The sequence below is a fragment of the Xyrauchen texanus genome, chromosome 9 (assembly GCF_025860055.1).
Source record: "Xyrauchen texanus isolate HMW12.3.18 chromosome 9, RBS_HiC_50CHRs, whole genome shotgun sequence".
Taxonomy (NCBI): domain Eukaryota; kingdom Metazoa; phylum Chordata; class Actinopteri; order Cypriniformes; family Catostomidae; genus Xyrauchen; species Xyrauchen texanus.
In genome coordinates, this window is record NC_068284.1 from 33,778,039 (window position 1) to 33,799,571 (window position 21,533).

Below are 21,533 nucleotides of genomic sequence, written 5' to 3' on the forward strand. Positions count from 1 at the left end.
GTGTTGATGTCATGTTAGTCTGTTACATAATTATATAGGCTGAATCAGTGATATTTGCTTATTATTCACCAAAATTGCTGAATTTAATTCACCAAAATCCCCCCCCCCCCCCTTTTTACCTGACATCTTTGAAAGACAGATGCAATGATTAATGCATCCATGGCCAGGATATAATTATAAAATATGACATGATTTTAAAAGTTATTATTTTAAGCCTATTTGGAGAGAGAGATGTTTATAATGTGACAATATGTCAGTCATCATGTGATAACGAAAATATAACTAGGCCTACTACTACTTGTTCTAAGCAGGTGTTGTCAGTGAACAGGCTGTAAAACTGTTGTCTAAGTTACAGACACTCATGAAAAACTGATGCTAATTATCTGGGAAACATTGTCTAACATCAGTCAAGTTGTCATTTTTTGTGTCAAACAAGTTGTTTTTATAACATTAAAACAGGCGATCATGATTTATCTTGAATCTTACCCAGATACAATAGTGCTATTTTCTGATTGGCTATTGTAGGGTAGAGTGAGTACAGTTGAGACACTTTTTTCGTTTTGATTTTTCACACAAAAATAGATACTGAAAAGAAGTGAATTTCCACATGACATGCCACATGACATTTCATTAGCTTGTAGACTAAGATATTATCAATCAATAATACCCATGAGTAGTTTATATTTTCCACAATTAGCTCATAAAAATAAGGTGCTTTTTGTCTCAACTTTGTCTCAACCGTACCCATATGTGGTAAAGCTGAGACACCCATTTTTAATGATGTAAAGGTAAACTAATCGTTCATTCCAAATAAAATAAATAAAATAACAATTGTGCAACATGTTTGTTTATTCATCCATTTAAATTAATTAATTTTGTTTAAATTGGCTTTATGCACAGCTGCACTACTTCCTGAACTTCAGCCAGCTCCTTTGTTTCCTGTCTGCCATTATTGGACAAACTGATTAATCCAGGTGTGCCTGACCTCAGTAGTCACAACAACAATAATCAGACACACCTGGATTAATCAGTTTGTCCAATAATGGCAGACAGGAAACAAAGGAGCTGGCTGAAGTTCAGGAATTAGTGTAGCTGTGCATAAAGCCAATTAGCACTGGTTAAAATTTATAAAACAGAAACAATATATTTTATATATTATTTAATAATACAGTTTATTTATCACAAATATCAAATTTTAATTTAATTTGCGGCTTATGCTGGCTAATTATGACGTTTAACCTTGTTTTTCACTGTGTTCACATATTAGATGGAGAAATAATTACAGAGGGATTTATGGATATCTGCTTTTGTTATCCTGTAAATCAGAATATACTGTCTATGAATATGCTGCCCATACCTCTCTATCATTTATCAATCTTTTACTTCTCACTAATTTAGACTTTTGTTTCCACAGGTGGGAATGCTGTCCTCCATTGGTTGAAGAGATACCAAAAACATCATAACCAACCATGGCCATTATGGCTCGTAAGTATTATATATAGATGCCTTTCACTTTACCTAATCACCACTCTCGCATTCATTACTCACTACTCTATGAAGGTAAAAAAGTATCAACACCCTAGAGCACGTAGATGTGAATTTGAGAACTTGTACAAGAAATAATCATATTACGTGAACATTTACACTTGCAACTCAGGGGCGGTGAGAGAGAAGGGGTGGCAGGGTGTTCAAAGCAATGTGTTTAATTGTACGTTAAGCATCTCCCTCCCATTGAAAACGCTTAATAGACCAACAGTTATTAAAAAAAACACACAATTCGTTATACATTATTAATAAAACAAAGGCAGCAGGTTTATTTGCACTGAACACAAATTTGCTTTCTTTCGTCATATTCTGTGCTCATCTGCTTTTCTGTAGAATGCATTATTAGTATGGTGTTTACTGAGTTTGATAATATCATTTATTTCTTTATATATCAGTCTAATGCATTAAGCCATGTTAGCGTCTCAGAGCGTCTCCCTTTCTCTCTCACCGCCACTGAGTTGCAAGTGCACAAGTTAGTTTTGCAACTTGTGCAAAATTCAAGGCGCGAAATTTGAAATTGTAGTGACAGATTTGAGAAGTGCCTAATTGAGGTTGTACTGCGATTAAAGGCAAATATATATATTACAAGTTTGTGACTGTCATTGTATTTCTGTGAATGGCATTTTTCACATTTGTGACTACTGAATTTGAAGCTGCAGACAAGAATATAGTTTTTTTTTTGTCTTTTGTCTGCGAGTGCAAATTTCAACATTCAACTTCAGATTTTAATTTGACAGGTTTTCACATTGGAGCTGTGAGTGTAAATGTTCACGTATAAGTATGAATATTTATTGTACAAGTTCTCAAATTCACATCTACGTGCTCTCCAGTGGTAATACTCTTTTAAAAGTAAGCCTACTTATATTGTGAGTTTTTGGACAAAATCCTCTTACCTGAACATTTTTCTTTGCTTTCTCATGATGTGGAGCATGCTTAAGGGTCACGGCTATCATGTCTTCCACACTCTGGGTCTTGTGGTGTGGATACACCTTACTGCAGGCACCTTCAAGTTATAGTTCACAGTAAGTATAACTAGATCACAGACACATGTAGAAAGTATTATTCTCGATAGTACTAAAAATCCATCATGTTCTCATAACAGATCATTTTCCACTTATATATTTATATGCTAAGTTTGAATGAATATTTCAATCAAAGAGAATGAATCTATCACATTCAACTTGCGCTTTTTGCAATCTTGGAGACAGGATCTCTTGAGTAATGTTTTGAACTTACGTATGATCGCATCATTGATCAGCAGTTGCTGAAATGTCCGTTTTCCTTTTCTCCCTTTGTAGCTGTATTCAGCCCAAAGGGAATTCTCTCCGATTTTTTTTTAGCATTCTTCTAATGCCATCCCCCAAACTGCCTGCACTCTGAAGACAAAGATATCGAATCTACATACAAACAACAACAATCAGTTATCAAAGAACAGTGCCAAGAAATTGCAGCATAACATAAAACAGCATTTTTTCAGCACATACAATCTTGCGAAACTCAACAGCTTTCAGCTTTTCGCACAGCTCTTCCAATTCCTCCACTGACTTGCAAGGCTCCTCTAGCACCTCGAATTGGTCCAAGGCAGAGGTGCTTTGCTGGTTCACAGACTGCAGTCCAATAGCTGTTTTAATATCGGCATGGATTTGGTCAAGTTTCAGCAGTATTCTCCTCTCCAAGCCATCAAATAGCTGAGAGATATCTGTGAAAACATTGTGAAAACATTGTCTCTCTCTCTCTCTGATTTTTTTTCTCAATTTTAGTAATTATAGCCATTCAGCATTACAGTATAATTAAAATCTATCAATTTTAACATTTATGTAATAAATGCTTCAAATAACACTATTGTAATCAATGCAACAAAAAAGGCCTATGCCCTTCAAAATATATATATATATATATATATATATATTATAGCAAATGTCAAAAAGACAGATTAAACAGAGCTGATTCATATTAAAGAAAGTATGACTGTTAGAATCACAATGCTTGTACATATCTATCCAGGTCATCTGTATATATGTGTATAAAGTCTTTCTTCGTACCTTGAATCTGCTGGCTTGTAGAACTGGACTGTGGTTGGAGTGTTGAAGAAGATTGAACTGTAACCACATCAATCAAAAAGTTTCAATGTTACAATGCAGAAGTTTTCTGTTATCCTGCTCACCTAGGCTTCATTTATTTGATCAATGTGAAAGTCGAAACCGTTATAATGTGAATTATTACTACATTTTTTGTACTGTAAATGTAAATTACTAAATGCAGTTTAATTACTAAATACATTTATGTGATGGCAAAGCTGAATTAGTATAGTCTTCATGATCCTTCAGAAATCATTAATATGCTGATTTGCTGCTCAAGAAGCATTTATTATTATGAATGTTGTAAAGAGTTGTGTTGCTGTTTTATTTAATTTAGTTTTAAAAAAGTCCCAACCTTAAACTTCTTTCTATAATTACTCAGTTACTGAAAAATTAAAACTCAAAATGTACTCACAGGAAGGAGCATTGGGCAACGTCAAATGAGATTGTTTTTGTTTTTTTATTTTTGGCTGCAGCTCCTCATCTAAGGTAAAAATAAAAACAAGAACTGAGTGAAAAAGACATAACATTGTTTAAACCTATAAAAACTAAATAACAGTGGTCTTACCTTCATCAGTCTCAACAGCTGAAGAAAAAAAAAAACAGTGACAGCAATCATGTAGGCAATATTGACTTCTCTTCATATATATTTTAAGTGACATTAATTTTCTACTTACACTCAAGTGTAGTTTCTGCTAATGTTGATCTGTTTTTTGATTTTGTTTTCTTTTTCTTTGCTTGTAAGCTGGTAATGTCATCTTCCAGGCCAAATGGAATAATGAAAATAAAGAATTAGGTTATATAGTTAAATAAATTCTCCTTTTAAAAATCCTCACTGATATTTAAAACCCTTTTTTTTTTTTGGTATGAGCACACCACAATGAATTCACCTTGAGATCTGACCCACCATTCTCATGAACTGCAAAACAAAATTTAATTAAACATTAATAGAGAACACAAATTTTGGCTTTTCATAATCATTCTCATTTCAGTTATAGTTTATATGCTTACAGCTTTGAGCCTGTTTTGCCCATCTGGGCTGGCTGGGCAAGACTTCTTCCTCTGCAAAAGACAAATTTTAAAAATTACCTTTCATAATAAATTAGGGAAGATCTTTAACCTATGTATTATACCATATCTAAATACCTCTAAATCGTCTAGGGGGAATGACTTTTCTCCCCCTATTCTCATCAGAGTCCTCAACATGCGACGTTTCTTGGGCCTTTCTTGCCCAAAACCTTGCGAGACCATAATTATCTGCTCACAAAGCAGCATAACTTATTATAGAAATATTAGCTATTTTTTTGTCTTGATTAATAAGTTTGTAAGGTATTATTTTGCATACTTTACCTGTGTCAGAAAATATTCTGACTTGATGTTTTGACCATAGCTTCTTGTCTGGGATGGCACATTTTTTTACCATAATACCAGCGTTCACGTGAGGCCAGTAGCAATACAATACCTTTCAGACATAGATGTATTTGTTTTCATTTGCACATTTACAATAAACCTGTTTAATATTTAACATTTATGTTTATATATATGGACTTCGTCTTACCTCATTATTTAACTCCAACCAGCTGGATGGAGCCACCTCAACTTCATTGTGCTCAATAAAATGAAGCACAACATAGCGCAAATAATCCTGTATTAAACAGAAAAGTTAAAATATAATTTGTTGAAATTTTTATAATTAGTTATGAATTGATCCATAGGACATGCTCTAACCTCATGAATAAATTATGATAATGGCTGTTTTGTATCAGATCCATTTGTTCCATTTGTTCCATTTTGATCCTCCTTGTTTTCTTATGTTCTAGACATTCTCATTTCATTTTTGTAGTTAAAATGTTCTTCTACAGAAAGGCTTGAGTCTTGTGACATATTTGATGATTTGGTTGTAATGCTCTGTGTCTTTAAATGAAACTAATAAATAACTATGTACATCTTTCAACAGTCTACAAAGTATGAAGGATAGACACGACAATTCTGATTCCACGATCTTCCAACATGAATGCCCTCCTCTCGTGCCTTTCTGTCAAGGCAACGCATTTGTGAGTGCCTAATGCTAGCCACATACGCTCCATAAAGACGGGAATCGCATGGTGTCATCAGATATGGCTGTAAATTGGTGAACACTCTGCATAACATTGTGTTGTCCACCCCTTCTGACACCACCTCACAACATTCTTCAGGGCTTAAAACAAACACATTGTTTGGGCTTTTCAATGACACCACTTTTTCCTTGTTTTCTTGCTTCAGCTTTGATGTTTCCTCCAGACGATTTGCTACTTGAGTTAAGACATTTTTTCCAGAGCGGACCATGTTCTTCATCTGATGTAGATAGTTTTCAAATTTAAACGCACTGCAGTTGTCAAGGCAGCCAAAGTTTTGAGCATCTTCTGAAAGGTGCAGCAATGAATGGACGTTGTACACTAAAAATGTCTCTCCATATATCTCCCGTCCTTTCTCCACAAAGTATTGCAGTAGTTGGCTGGCATAAGGCCCTTGTGCCTTTGTAAGTTCTGGACTCACCAAGATGCACAGAGCAGTGCTAAAACACAAGAAGTGTTCGTACAGTTGTCCTTGTAGTGCTCCCTTCAGAACTATCTTCCCTGTGTATAATGCAAACTGTCTGAATTCGGTTGCTTTCCAACGCTCAATTTCTTGCAACCCCCTTGGCTTTCTGGCAAAGCAGTCAGGAATTGTTTTCTTCAGTGTCACCAGCCTATTACTTACACGGCCACGTCCCCTGATGACATGCGGTACTCGGATCTACCTCTTGTCCACAATAGCAGCAACTTTTTCATGACCCCAAGGCAGCTCTGGTGCATGTAATCGATGGGGAATGATTTAATCATGTCGATTGGGAGGACAGAGAAAGGCGAAATCTTCTCCTCGTGATGGTGTTCTGGTTGCCAACACTCCCTGAATGATTGGTCTGTCCTCAAGGTCAGATTGTCAACATCTGGATACGTCATCCGACCATCCCAGGATCCCTTCTGGGTGCATCTGTCGCACCCATAGTAGCCCGAGAACTGCTTGACACACTTGACCATGGCTTTGGCAGGAGCATCGCAGGTAACGCATCTCAGTTGGATGTTTAAATGTTTGCCTTCCCAGGTCAGACCATTCTGCATTAGTTCTGCCAATTCCTGAACTGTGTCACTAATAAAGTCTTGTGTTTTAGGTTTGGATGCAGCAGTGGTGAGGCAGAGGGGAAAATACATGCTGGTGACAAATTAATGGAACAAAGAACTGGCCAGAGGGACAAGTTTGAGCTTTTAAATAATGGTAGCCCATCAACATTTAAGGAGAGGTCCAGTGACTGCAGATGGTCTGTCACAGCTGCAGGATATCTGCTCAGATGCTTTGAGAGCTGATCTGCCACATTGAACTGTACACTCTCAACAGCATCTTTGGTAGTAAGTTCATAATGCTTCTCATTTGCAAAGAATGTCCTTGCAGTATAGGGGAGTTCTACATGCCCATGTATTTTGAGGATGTTTAAGAGAGCATCCACAGCATTATGTTTAACTTGAAACTTGCATGCCCATTTTGAAAGTTCTTCCTTGAGAGTAGTTGTATCTTGTTCGCTATCAGAACTTGACAGGGCTGGATCTATAAACATGCTAAAATTTTCCTCCTCAAAGAGCTGGTTGTGACTGTCACTATCAGCAATGCTGGCCGTCTCAATTGCACTGATCGTTTCCTTGTTGGCTGCTGCCTTTTGTGCCCTTGACACTCTAGCCCAGATTTTATTGTACTGCCTCTTACGCTCTATTGATGTCATCCATCTACTGTACTGGTGTCTCTGCCAATAATTCAATAAATGTATTTAATCTGTTTTTCCAGTTTTAATCTGTTTTTCCCTTAAACTATCAGCCATATAACTTGATTGGTACTGAACTTACCTTTTTGGAGGACATACTGGCCAGAAGTACAAAGGCTGAGAAAACAGAAATAAACAATTAAATAAATACACACACACACACACACACACACATATATATATATATATATATATATACACACATACATAACTATTTCAAACAAGATAAATTAAAAGATGTAGCCACACTGTTGGCTGTTTTTAACATCATAATACTTAATATTGTTTATATCAAATTTAATTGTTATTTTTTGTGATGTATGGCATAAAAAACTTAGTCATAACACATGGTTTTGTTCTCAGGTAAACAATTTGTAAATTGTTCATAGTTTGATTTTTCAATGTTTAAAAGTTATATTTAAATATACATTTAAATGTAATTAATTTTAATGTATAATGTAAGCTATACAGATTTAAAGATAATTCCAAAAAGATATGCATTATTTATACATAAATTCAGACTAAATCAATGGTCTGCACAGTCTACAGCTGTGACCTTAGGAATAAGTTCATGAATCCACGTCTTTCTACAAACACGGGAGGTGAATTATTATTCTGATTTGGCCCAAAAGCTACTTGCAGTGGTTTTGTTTTTAAGGTCCACTTGAATCATTACTTTCCAGTGTGTTTGCACCATAGACTGTAAAACAGTTTACAAGATAGAAATAACTCTAATTTTAATTAAACTCCAGTACAATAGGTGGCGGCATGCATTTCGTGTGCTGCCCGCCAGTAAACCCATGTGATGAACAGGAAGTTGTAGGGCCATATCCGCCTATGATATGCACGCATCACGGCAGGCAGACGAGTCGTTGGAAGACTGCGGGTAAAATGTTTTGCCTAATTTGAACGTTAAAATGTGTTTAACCAATAACGTTAGTCTTTTGACAGATTAAAGTTATTCGTCACTAGCTAAGGATGCATGATCTTGTGCACATCGCTCGCGCTGGCTGTAAAGGTGCGTACACACTGCCAGCGACTTTATCGCTGCAGGTCGCCAGTGGCTGGCGGTGAAGTCGCTAGTGGGTGTTCCCACTACCGGTTGCCTAGTAACGTTTATAAATGACATTCACGGATGCCACTCCATTGCTGTTGACAGCGAATCTCTTTTCTTGCCACTAAAAACAAACATTTTGGAGGGAAAAGACTAAATATAAATGGAATCAGTACATAAAATGCTTTATATCAAAGATGAATGAGAAACAAGGCGTGCTGTTTGCCATAGCGGCTGTTTATCTGCGGCGAAAATGCAAATGCCGGTCTGTCTGGGTCCATAAAATCCCCGCGATCTCAGATAGCTACACCTTTCCATGCAGTATTTTTCTTAAAAATGTCCTTGTACGTGGGAAGAGACATATAAAGCACTGGAAAATTTCTAACAGCAAGAATTAGCCTTTCATCCACCTTTCTGTTACTGCAGGAGCTGAGCGAGAGAGAAAGGATCACGTGAGCTCTCCCGTCTTCTCTCCTATTGGCTGTCGCTTCCGTTAGTCGCTCCAAAGTTGAACTTTTCTCAACTTTGTCGCGTCGCTGGACACGCCCACATCTAGCGCAAACGGTCGCGACAGCTCGTGTCGCCGGAAGTCGCTGTGCTCGCATTGAAAATGAATGGTATTGAGTCGCTGTCGCGCGCGATGTCGCTGGCAGTGTGTACGCACCTTAACTGTATCTCGCGCACTTCACGCACCGTATCTTATATGTATGTACGGTTAATATATTAATACACGTAAGTTACTTTCCTCAAATGTAACTTTATGTCCACTGGTTTCGCGAAGAAAGTGGTGTAATGGACCTGCGACGTACTATGAAAGCTAAAATCCACTAAAATATGATAACTAATGTAACGTTACCTATGATATGAACACGAATACGATATGAAAAATCAAACAAATACGTAACTTATAGCTATAAACCTCGTATAAACTAACTAATCCTATTCACAAACACATATGAACAGCATATATACACACAACTTAACTAACGTCAATTAAGCTACGAAAACTACCTAATTATCAAACTGTACACTATAACTAATATAAATACTATATATGATAACTATAACTTAACCTATGATGAAATCTAAACGAATCAACTAACTTATTTAACAATTAACTACAAAATACACGCAATTTATGAAAAAAATACGAAAATCAATAGGAGCTCGTCTATATCCACCACTGTCTTTCACCAACAAACGTTAATTCCGTTATGTCAGTTATAAGTATCTCTTGCGAGCAGTGGCAGAACTAGACTTTTAAAACAGGGTGGCAAAGGGGTGGCAAGGTATTATTTTGGGGGGTCAATGTACAAAGTGTTCAATTACACTAAAAATAAATTATTTTCCACAAAATGTATAGATTAAATTAAAGTTGTTTATTTTCCAAAATGTACACAATTATTAAGTATACAGCAAAATTAGAACAAGTATTCAAAGTGCTCCTTAGACTAATCAAGTACAGTAGTAAACAATTTACTGCCTCTCCTCACTTCTCTGACCTGCTGGTGATACACTGGGTTCTTGTGTGTCATCTTTCTCTTCTTGACTTCCCTGTCCACCACCTACATATGGTCCACTAAGACAGCTGACACTGGGACTGGGATCTGTTTGGCCCTGATCTGCACCTGACTTTTGCTTCTTTAGAAAGAAGTTGGTGATATTGCTTTTTCTCTTCATTCTGCTGACCCTATTTGGAACAATTTGCTTGTTATTATTTACCATGAGTACACCGTTACTAATAATACAAATACTGAAGTAACACATTACGACAAAATCTGAGTATATTGAGGTCAAGCCTATTTGACAACACAAGGAAAATTGCTTAAAGACGTCTAGACATGTTATGTTAAGTGCTAATAAATTGTATGTCTGCACAAACTACAGTACTTCTGTACATGTCTACAGTCACATCTACTATCTCCACGGTGGTTTTATTAAGATTAGTTCAATATGCTGCATTACACGTGCCAATATGAATAAGCCTACCTAATGTCTGTGATTGTTGCTGAACATTTGCTAACGAAATGTTTTAAGCATCTTCACGCAGGCGTGACAGTCAGTCAGTTTCCAGAGTTGCCAGATTGGGCGGTTTTACAATCTTTTTTGCGCGCAAAAATGGGTTTGGGCAGGTGGATAAAAATTGGGCTGGTTTCGGATTAGTTCGGCGGTTTTTAGAAGCCGAAACACCGGTACTTCAGATCCTTCTTTCAGCGACTCTGTTCAGTAGCATGCTCTCATAAATTCATAGTTAAATAACTCAGAACTTTTGCAAACTTTTATTGTATTTTGCTTTAGTTAAGAATGGCGTTCTTGCCTCAGTTTATTAATTATTATTATTATCATTATTGTTTACATGTACAAGACACAAATGTTTGTGAATATCCAGGGCCTGAATTTCGGTTTTTTTACACTGGGTCACATGGGGGGGGAACTTTTGATGCATCGGTCTAATCATCTTCATTTATTAATACCTACATATTTGTATTCATGAATTGTGCATTTCCAGTTCTCAAAACAGTTAATAACAACAACAAATCTTTATACAAAATACGCCACGCTCTTCTTCAAATTGATATTCATAACTCAGTTTAAACTATATGTTTTTATGTCTCTCAGTTTCTTTACTAATTGGGCGATAACAGTTCAAATTGATTTGCTTTGGAAAAGACAGGGTGGAGATCATTATCATTTAACACTATGCGTCTTGTGACGCGTTATGATACGCGTCATTGGTGACGCTGTGTGTCCCGTAAAAAGCGGCGTTACATGAGCATAGAGAGCGTCATTTTTTTTGCCGCCTCCAGACCGACGAAAAGTACGCCATATTACACCGTCCCGTTGAATTGTATTCAATGTTGTTACGCTGTACGTTAAGCTGATCGGTTCGTTGCTGCACTCGCACACCATAAAGAGCAACATGGTTTTAATGTAACTATAAAAACTAATCTTGCGGGAATGGTTTAAATTATGTGCAATTCCCGCACTGAAATTCAAGCCCTGAGATCAAAGCACTAAAATTAAACAAACTGTAATACTATAGCCTACAGCAAATAAAAAGCAGTTGATAACTGGGAATAATGCATTTTTAATCATACAAATAATTAAATAATTGTTAATAAAACAAATTTGGACGGTTTTTTGTGCATTCTCGCGGGTTTTGGGCGGGAAAACCTTGCTGGCATTCCTGTCAGTTTCACAAGACTAGTGATGCTCATTTAAGTATTAATGCTAAGCACTACAGTGCTGCAATGTCTCCCTTACTTCCCGTTAAAACCAATAATTTAATTAATTTAAGTTAATTTAATACCAATAAAAGCCGTACATACCAGCAAAACGCTCTTCATCGATCGTGTGTGCTGCCTGTCGCGTTATGTTTTGTTTCGGAGCCGCTTCAATTGAAGCACGAAGGAGGAGCTGCGTGTCAGCTTAACCAATGAAAAGTGTAGCAGCAACCGCACAAGCGAGCTGCGTAAGGATGCATTCACGTCCGCTGGAAGATTTTGGAAATGTTCGTAAAAATCAAAACAGTGTAATGTTTTCAGCGGGGTGGCAACAGGGGTGGCAAGGACTTCACCCCAACTTGCCCTCTGGCTCCGCCACTGCTCGCGAGGTGCATTCAAATTTGTGTATTCAAATGTATTTTATCCCCTCCCTTAGTCAAAGCTATAGGTCAGGACATAGCTTTTGGTTTGGCTGAATTTTAATTGTGACAATTCATCAGTGCTAGTGTTTTTTTTTTTTCTTCTTCTTCTTTTTTTTCTTCTTCTTCTTCTTTCCCTATTAAAGGGAAGTTTGTTGCTTTTTATTCCAGACTCAACCTTTTTGTAAACCCACAGATGACTATCGTAATAATAATGGAGGATTGTGGTACAAGAGAGCATTTACACTTAACCTAACAATTAATGCCTATTAATCTAATTTGTTTCTGTGTTCCAGTCCCTGGTGTCATAGTTTACTTCCTTGAGGAGGATGCTTTAGGTAAGCAAATTCAAATGACACCACTACCTGAAACGTTTGCTTTCTTACTATTTTAATAACGTATTAGGTTGCAAGGGTATTATGTATCTGTGTGAAACAAATGGAAATGGGGTGTTCAATACGAAACATGAATTTATTAAAAATCTTAGCATTTGTTTTAACACCAGGGCTTGACATTAACACCCGCTTTGGCGGGTTGAATTTTATATACCTTACATTTTTCAATTGTAGTGTTTTAAAAAGGCATCTGAAATAATAAAACTAAGTGCAATCTAGTGTTGGCAGTAATATAGATTTTTCGATACATATTGATACTGAATTATCTGAAACTCTCTGGCAGAAAAGATACAAACGATACCAGCTGCGTGTTCTCGCTCTTTAATCTCTCCGACCGCGAGTTGACACACCAACCCTTTACTCACTCATTTAATTTGCTCCGGATTAATATTGTTGGTGGTACAGGGCTTGAATTCTGGCGAGGGATTGCGCGTATTGAGCAAAATTTTACTCATTCCTGCAGATTTTGTGCTCACACCCAAAGTGCACAAAGTATATTGGCTATACAACACAGTATAATGAATCCGTGCATCAGGTCTTAAAGTGATAGTAGCCTAATATACCGGCAGCCAAATTATGAGATGCTATTAAAAATATCTATATGGTAGTTATTCCCCCATGGTATAAATTGTGGCCAGTGAAAATGCTGAGTGGCTAGTAATTTTGGAAAACCACTAGCCACAGTGGCTGGTGAGCAAAAAAAGTTAATGTCAAACCCTGTTTAACACATATGGGGCTAGGGATGGGACGATTACCGGTTCTCTTATGAGAGGTTCTCTCGTATTGCGTAAGCTAGCTTACGCTACGGGAAAGATTCATCTTTTCTGAGATATTGAAGCCAAAAAATTATCCTTAATTTTTGTATCCATTGTCAACGCAGTGCGGCAGCTGCAGACCTTGAGCGGGCTAGCTAGCGAGCTCATAGGTTGCTCTGCGGCAACTGCTGCAGCCTATAGACGAGCTTGGGCGAACTCGCATCCAATGAGAGGCGTCCACGCGCTCACTGCAACAAAGCCCGCCAAAATGGGCGTGACTAGAGTGCATATAAGCGTAGTTCGTAGGCTGGAACCCTGATTTTCATCTCTTCAGCGAAGCTCTTCGCATCTCTGAACTGGAAGCCGCGTCGCTGTTCGAGGGGCATCAAGCAAGCGTGGACAGCGCTCGAAGAAGCCGGCCGTCTTCGCCACCTACAGCCGTCCTGCGAGCTACACCATCCGGCGACGTATCCTTTTTAAAGCAAGCTAGTTCTTATGAACTTCACAAAAGAGTACGAGCGTCTTTTTAAAGATGCCTCGCTCCACTTGCGCCTCATGCCGCGCCCCTCTCAGCACCGGAGACCGCCACGTCATCTGCGCTCTCTGCCTGGGACTGGGGCATGCAGAGCTCGCCCTCGCTGAAGGCGGATGCGATCTCTGCGAGGAGCTTCCGATGTCGACCCTGCGGGCTCGACTCAAAGCGCTCAGGACCGAAGCCGCCGAGCCGCCTTCCATTCAGCCGCGCAGTTGCTCTGCTGCCATCTCGGACGAAGAAGCGGAGGATAAGGGCTGTTCCATCATGGGTTCGGACAGCGAGGAGTGGTCAGGCTCACACGCCTCCTCCTCGGCCCAGGAATCCAGCAGGACCCGCGCCGGAGTCGAAAGGGAACTAACGCGCCTCCTCACACAGGCCGTCGACCGCCTCGGGCTCGGTCACCGCCCCCTGAACAGGCTCCCAACAGACTCCACGCCGCACCTTTGCCCGCCCTCCGCGAGATGGCGGTCTAAGCTGGTGCTCCCGTCTAAGGTCTGCAGAACTACTTCCGCCTGTGTTGGCCGCGCCTATACCGCCGCTGGCCAAGCCGCATCTGCTCTGCATTCCATGGCCGTCTTACAGACAGAGGCTGTTTCAGATCTGACTAGCCGACTTGGGAGAAGCTGAACGCAGCGGGCCTCGGCCTAAGATTGTACTGAAACCTGAGCAACCGAAGTCCTCCTAGCATTGTTGAGAAAACGACGGCTCAGTCCTGCCACGGCCGGACCACCGTCAAAGCTTCGCCCCCTGTCAGTCCCCTTCTCTCAGGCTACTGCAGTGGTGGATTCAGCAGCCAACAAGCCGGTGATATTACCCGCTTGCCTGCACTCAAACGCCGTTTCCACGGCGGCCCAAAATAAAGCCTTATGTGTAGAAAATGTGCCCACGATTCAGTGTTCACCCCTACACACAAGCATTACACGTCCCGTGTCCCTATCAGAGCACACTCACATAAAGCGGTTACGACCCGCTCGAGTGTTAGGGTTAATAAACGCACCCACCGAATCCGTGCGCGCGCTCCATTCTCTGGCCGCTCTGTCACACGACCAGCCTTATGTGTAGAAAATGTGCCCACGATCTAGTGTTCACCTCTACACACAAGCATTACACGCTCCGTGTCCCCATCAGAGCACACTCAAAAGCGGTTACTGAACCACTCGAGTGTTAGAGTCAATAAATGCGCTCACGAATACGTGCGCGCGCCCATTCTCTGCCCGCTCTGTCACACGGCCAGCAAACACTTCTCTGTATGTAAGTCCCGTGCCCGTGGCTATGCTTGCGCATCACTTAACAGACGTGACTCTTTCCCCATTCACCTCAATCGGGAAGTCACTCACAGAACAGCCTGTCCATGCTGTCTGCGAGCAGTCCAGCATAAGCACAGTAAGCGCACTCACACATTCTGTTCAGCGCACTGTGTGCGGCAATCAGAGCGATTTGGCCATTCACCCTCTAACATTACGCTTCAAAGCGTGGGAAGATATTCCAGGGATATCCGAATGGGTGTTAAGCACAATAAAACAGGGCTATTTGCTACAGTTCGATCGCCGTCCTCCTTGCTTCAGAGCGCGGCTCGAAACTACTTTGAACACGGAAGCAGCGTGCATGCTTCGTTCAGAAATAGCAAACCTTCTGTGCAAAAGGGCCATAGAGAGAGTGCCGCCTCCCCTGAGCGAGTCGGGGTTTTACAGCCGTTATTTTCTTGTCCCCAAGAAAGACGGCGGCCTCAGACCAATATTAGATCTCAGGGTTTTGAACAAAGCGCTTGCAAAAAGACCGTTCAAAATGCTTACAACCAGCAAACTCCTCGCGCATGTGCGCCAGGGGGACTGGTTTATTTCTCTCGATCTGAAAAATGCATACTTTCAGATTCAGATAAATTGGCTGATTTTGGCACAATCACATACGGAGCTTCTGTCTCACAGGACAGTTCTCCTCAGTCATCTGAACAGTTTGGGCCTTGCAGTCAATTGGACCAAGAGCTCACTACAGCCCAGTCAGGCAATTTCCTTCCTTGGAATAGAACTAGACTCAGTGGCAATGACGGCTCGCTTATCTACACAGCGCGCGCGCGCCGTGTGCAGCGACTAGCCGCGTCATTTCAGATGAACAGCCTCACACCTCTGAAGAAATTTCAGAGAGTGCTAGGCTACATGGCCTCAGCCGCAGCAGTACTTCAGCTGGGTTTACTGCACATGCGCCCGCTTCAGCATTGGCTAAACACCGCGCGTCTCGCCGGGCTTGGGCCACAGGCCGCCAGCCCATCAAGGTGACTCAGACCTGTATTTCAGACTCTGCAGCCCTGGACAGTGGCCGAATGGTATCAGCGGGGAGTGACAATGGGAGCTGTATCTCGCCGAAAAGTCATCTCGACAGACGCGTCCAACACGGGTTGGGGCGCGGTCTCGCGAGGGCTCTCCGGTTTTCGGCCTATGGTCAGTTCAGGAAAAGCTCCTTCACATAAATTGTCTGGAAATGATAGCGGTCGAGTACGCGCGCGTGCGCTTTCTCCCGGTCATTCAGGGTCACCACGCCCTGGTCCGTTCGGACAACAGATCTGTGGTATCCTACCTAAACCGTCAGGGCGGTGTCAGATCCAGGAACCTCTTCCATCTGACCTAAACGCATGCTGAGTTGGTCCCAGTGCCACCTGCGCTCGCTGAGGGCGACGCACGTGCCAGGCCACCTGAACGACGGCCCGGACAGACTGTCCAGAGACAATATTGCCCCAGGGGAATGGTCCCTGCACGCTCAAACAGTCCAGACGTTATGGCACCTATTCGGCAGAGCGGAGATAGACCTCTTTGCGTCCAAAGAGAACTCTCACTGCCCAATATTTTTCTCGAAGCGAGGACGCCGCTGGCCCAGGACTGGCCCAGACGCCAGCTTTACGCCTTCCCTCCCGTCTCGCTATTGCCACAGGTAATGCAGAGGATCAGGAAACGCGTCACTCGGTGCTCCTCATAGCCCCGCGTTGGGAGAATCAGACATGGTTCCCGGAGCTTACGCAGCTGTCACTGACAGCGCCGTGGCCCATCCCAGTGAGAGCAGATTTCCTCTCTCAAGCTCGCGGCACAATTTGGCATCCCCACCCAGAGCGCTGGGCGCTGCATGCGTGGGTGATCAACGACTACCCGTCGCTCTGCCAGAAGGAGTAATAAACACCATCATACACGCTAGAGCACCTTCCACGAGAAGACTCTATGCGTCAAAATGGTCTGTGTTCTCAAAATGGTGCACCGACCGAGACCTGGAACCACAGACATGTGGGGTGTCGTCGCTGCTCGTATTTCTACAAGAGCTGCTGGATAAGGGCAGATCCCCATCCACGCTCAAAGTGTATGTGGCGGCCGTTGCGGCGTTCGCTGAACCCCTGCACGGCCAGTCATGGGGTAAAAACGAGCTGGTCATCCGCTTCCTCAGGGGAGCTAGAAGGATGAACCCCCGCGCCCCCATCGGTTCCTATCTGGGATCTTTCTATAGTTCTCGAAACTATGAAAGCCCCCTTTCGAACCACTTCAATCCGTGGATTTGAAATACCTTTCACTCAAAACCGTTTTTCTGACTGCCCTGTCATCAGTCAAACGTGTGGGAGACCTTCACGCGCTGTCTGTCAGCGCTGCGTGTCTTGAGTTTGGACCAAGTGACACCAAGGTCATTTTAAAGCCTAGACACGGCTATGTTCCCAAGGTGATCGGTACTCCTTTCAGAGCACAGGTCATTTCCCTATCGGCGCTGCCAGCACCCGTTAGCTGAACGCGACGCCAATCTCCTTTGCCCGGTCAGAGCACTGAGATTGTATACTGCGCGCTCCGCCGCTTTCAGACGCTCTGAGCAGCTTTTCGTTTCGTTCGAGGGCGCACCAAAGGTCTCGCCGCCTCGAAACAGACACTATCTAGATGGATAGTGGACGCTATTGCTGCTACATACGCGTCAAAGACCTGCCATGCCCGTTGGGCATTAGGGCTCACTCCACTAGAGGCATGGCATCCTCGTGGGCATGGTCCAGCGGGATTTCCATTCACGACATATGTGTGGCAGCGGGATGGACTTCCCTCCACCTTTGTCAGATTTTACAATATGGAAGTGCCCGCTCTGCAGGCAAAACTACTAGCGGTTTAATACGCTACAGCTCCCCTGGTGAGCTGCACTGATGGGACACATTCCACACAGACCGGCACCGCCGCTCTGTCGCTCCCTTCCCACTATGTGCTTATGTATTACACAATCAATGACCCGCATTCTTGCCGGCCAAATATTATTTCCCCACTCATAAGGGCTCCCACGGGTCCCCCCTTAATTCCCTGGGGCTCATACAGTGGATGCTTGGCGCGCACGGCGTTGACAATGGGTTCCCGTAGCGTAAGCTAGCTTACGCAATACGAGAGAACCTCTCGTAAGAGAACGTATCGGTTACCTAACGTAACCTCGGTTCTCTCTAGATGAGGGAACGAGTATTGCGTAGCCGGCCTTGCTTGCACCACGAGCGACTTTTCGCTTCAGTCAATGAAAATCAGGGTTCCAGCCTACGAACTACGCTTATATGCACTCTAGTCACGCCCATTTTGGCGGGCTTTGTTGCAGTGAGCGCGCGGACGCTTCTCATTGGATGCGAGTTCGCCCAAGTTCGTCTATAGGCTGCAGCAGTTGCCGCAGAGCAACCTATGAGCTCGCTAGCTAGCCCGCTCAAGGTCTGCAGCTGCCGCACTGCGTTGACAATGGATACAAAAATTAAGGATAATTTTTTGGCTTCAATATCTCAGAAAAGATGAATCTTTCCCATAGCGTAAGCTAGCTTACGCAATACTGGTTCCCTCATCTAGAGAGAACCGAGGTTACGTTAGGTAACCGATACGTTTCACTATAAACCACGATAAAATGTACTGATGGTTAGTATTATCGTTTAAAATTTAATTATAGTTAAAACCGCATTTGATTATCGCGATTATAATAACTCGCTATAAATCATGTCCACAGTATGACGCAGTTGTTTATTTTTTTATTCGAGAAGGAATGGCGGAAGGCAGTGAGCGTGATCGGGAGATTTTTCAGCCTTTTAAGAGGACCAAATCTTGAGGTGTGGTCATATTTTGGCTTTTACAAAAGTCCTGAGGGAAACTTAATCGAGGATGGTCACCGTCTGCAGAACATGCACAAAAAAGTCGCTGTGATAGGGGGAAACACTTAATCTGCCGATCGTCTTGTGTGACCATCACCCTCTGTTGTAACTTATAGTGAACACAAGGCAAGTTAACTTTGACCCCAATACCAAAACTACATCTGGGGAAAAATTGGGCACAAAATGTTACTATGAAATATTTTATCTCACTCACTTGAAATAAACGTGAAGTGACTTTCAGCCAAAGACGAACGAACACGTTCAATTAAGAGTGACATTTAAGAGATAATACTGCAACTTTATATATTTATTGTACACTTATTATATCTATTTTGTTTTTACCACATAATTAAGTTACAGGGACATATTGAATTGAGATTAATGTTTTAAATCTTAACGTTACCTGTTAAATCCACTTTGTACAGCGTACAAAACTCATCCAGACAAGATGATCACAACAATATTATCAAACTCTGTAAATAATAAATCATCTTTGATTTCATTTTCAATACAATCAAAAACGAAGACGCAAGAGTCAAGACGGCAAGTTGTATTTGAATGAAATGAGAGTGCGTGATACATGGATGTGGTAATGTGTTGCTATTGACGACGGTCATTATAAGGAAGGAAATGAATCTTGCTTTAAAAAGTGCATAGAGCTGCTTGTTTTATTTGTTGTTTGTAGATTTATTAAATGTAAAACTTTTAAAAATGTTTTCAGTACAGTTCAGGGCATAAGTTGTTTTTGAACACTTTTCATCTCGTACTGTGATCTCGATTCAAACACCCACGCAATCTTTTTCCATTTCGTCTGTCTATTAAACCTTTGACAAAATCATATCGCAACATTCAATTCTGCCCCGGAGAGAGTTGTTATGAAACGGCTTCAGTATTTTCAATCTCATAGTATCATTATTTCTGTGATGATCCAATAGTTCAAATTATCATAGAAATCATCAATCAGCTCTTGATAGAAACTTGGCGCTTAAAATAATGTAAAAAAAAATAAAAATGATCAATTACATTGTTTCGTTAATACGTGGTGACAAGTGACTGTTAAAAAATGTTTTTGTTATTGAATTATTTATTCAAGAGAATGTAGTACTGTATGATGCTTCTGAAATAAGTCAGAAAGTTGAGATGAATTGTTTTTGTAAATGTTACTTATCTTATACAGTCTTGAGAATCGCAATTCTTAAAAAAAAAAAAAAAAAACGCAATACATATTGTATCGGCATCGTAATAGTATCAAATAGGGAGATAGGCGTATCGTCCCAGCCCGTCTTGGGTATATATATATACCCATTGCTGCTGATATGGCGCTAAATCATACATAAATATAGATTGTTCCATTGTAAAATCGGTTCACTTTGGACCTATACAGATCTGAGATACTATTCTGAAATTATTTGTATTCACACAATGCAGGTCAGACCAATGTGGCCAGGTGAAAAAGACGTACTATTAAAATGTACTTGAGTATGTTTTTAGTACAATACAAATATACTTTAATGCATTTTTAATAAATTTTACTGTACGTCTTTTTCACCTACAATGAGCAATAATTCATTATTTGGTCAACTGTTCTTTAAGGACACTTTTACAGCAGTATTTTTGGTGTTTGACATCACAGAAAAGTGTTAAAATATTTTTTGAAGTACGCAGAACAATTTTTGTCTGTAGTGACAATATTCTTTTTGTAGTTTATACCTTTTACAAAATGTTTCAAATGAACAGTCACATTTATTTATTTTTTATCAAGCTTGTATTCCTGTTTTTATATATATATATATATATATATATATATATATATATATATATATATATATATATATTTGGGCTCTCAGATTATTCAGATTTTTTTTTTAAATGAGAATCATGTATTTCCACCCATCCATTATGCATGAAACTGTTATTCATATTATAATTTTTATTTTGGGACAAAAAAATACCTTACTTTGCAGCCTGACCAACAGTTTGTCAATTGAAATGATGGGTGTAGAATGTGAAATTGCCGAAGTTTACATGAGGATGCATGTCTTACCTGTATCTTTTTCATTTTTCTTTTCCAGCAATTTCAGCATTGGACTTGTTCCCATCCTTTTTGGTCGCCTCTCCTGCACTTGCTGTTTGGAAGTCATTGCTTGCATCTGATTCAGGACCTGTCATTCTGCATTTCTGTTTTCATTCGCTTTGCTTACATTTTGAACCCTTAGCAATAATAAACGTTTTCTATTTGGGCTATAGTTGTACATTCAAGTTTGTTTTTTCTTGATTGAATGTGTTTGTGTGGATATGCAACAATTATTTATTTTATAGTACTTCATTGATGGAAATTTGCAAAGATTCTGAATTAAAAAAACACATTAACATTGTTCTTAATTTTTATTGTCATTGTTTTAATCAGTTAATCTATAACTGCACAATGGTGGTGCACTATTGCCTGATTTTGTGTGCATTGTGATTTAGATTATGCAACACATTAAATTGACCCTAATTAAGTCATATAGTAATGGTGGTGGAAATTATTTAATGAAAACAATTGCATTGTATCATATCTTTTTATTCATTTTAAAT

General features: G+C 40.6%; 1 protein-coding gene and 1 long non-coding RNA gene across 2 annotated transcripts; one reads left to right on the plus strand and one right to left on the minus strand.

Moving 5' to 3' along the window:
• The first annotated feature begins 1,318 nt into the window (after nt 1-1,318).
• On the plus strand, nt 1,319-2,954 carry LOC127649512 (uncharacterized). Its single transcript, XR_007971297.1, has 3 exons — nt 1,319-1,485; nt 2,474-2,567; nt 2,844-2,954. It is a non-coding gene; the product is annotated as an uncharacterized LOC127649512 (long non-coding RNA).
• Nucleotides 2,955-2,969: 15 nt separating this feature from the next.
• LOC127649720 (uncharacterized) lies at nt 2,970-21,311 on the minus strand. The gene is made up of 10 exons (XM_052134952.1): nt 21,001-21,311; nt 7,538-7,572; nt 5,182-5,268; nt 4,974-5,085; nt 4,770-4,880; nt 4,635-4,685; nt 4,514-4,542; nt 4,192-4,209; nt 3,588-3,644; nt 2,970-3,233 (listed from the first exon to the last, which is right to left on the minus strand). The coding sequence occupies exons 1-10, from the start codon at nt 21,104-21,106 to the stop codon at nt 2,970-2,972; spliced, it is 870 nt and encodes a 289-aa protein (XP_051990912.1). The 5' UTR covers nt 21,107-21,311.
• Between the last annotated feature and the right edge of the window lie 222 nt (nt 21,312-21,533).

Excerpts from the sequence above, each read along its gene's own strand:
- LOC127649720 (XM_052134952.1), bottom strand. The coding sequence starts at position 21,106 with ATGCAAGCAATGACTTCCAAACAGCAAGTGCAGGAGAGGCGACCAAAA. Across the intron at positions 4,686-4,769 it reads TCCCCCTAGACGATTTAGAG|AGGAAGAAGTCTTGCCCAGC; the intron begins GTATTTAGATAT and ends TGTCTTTTGCAG. Across the intron at positions 4,543-4,634 it reads GGCAAAACAGGCTCAAAGCT|TTCATGAGAATGGTGGGTCA; the intron begins GTAAGCATATAA and ends TTTGTTTTGCAG.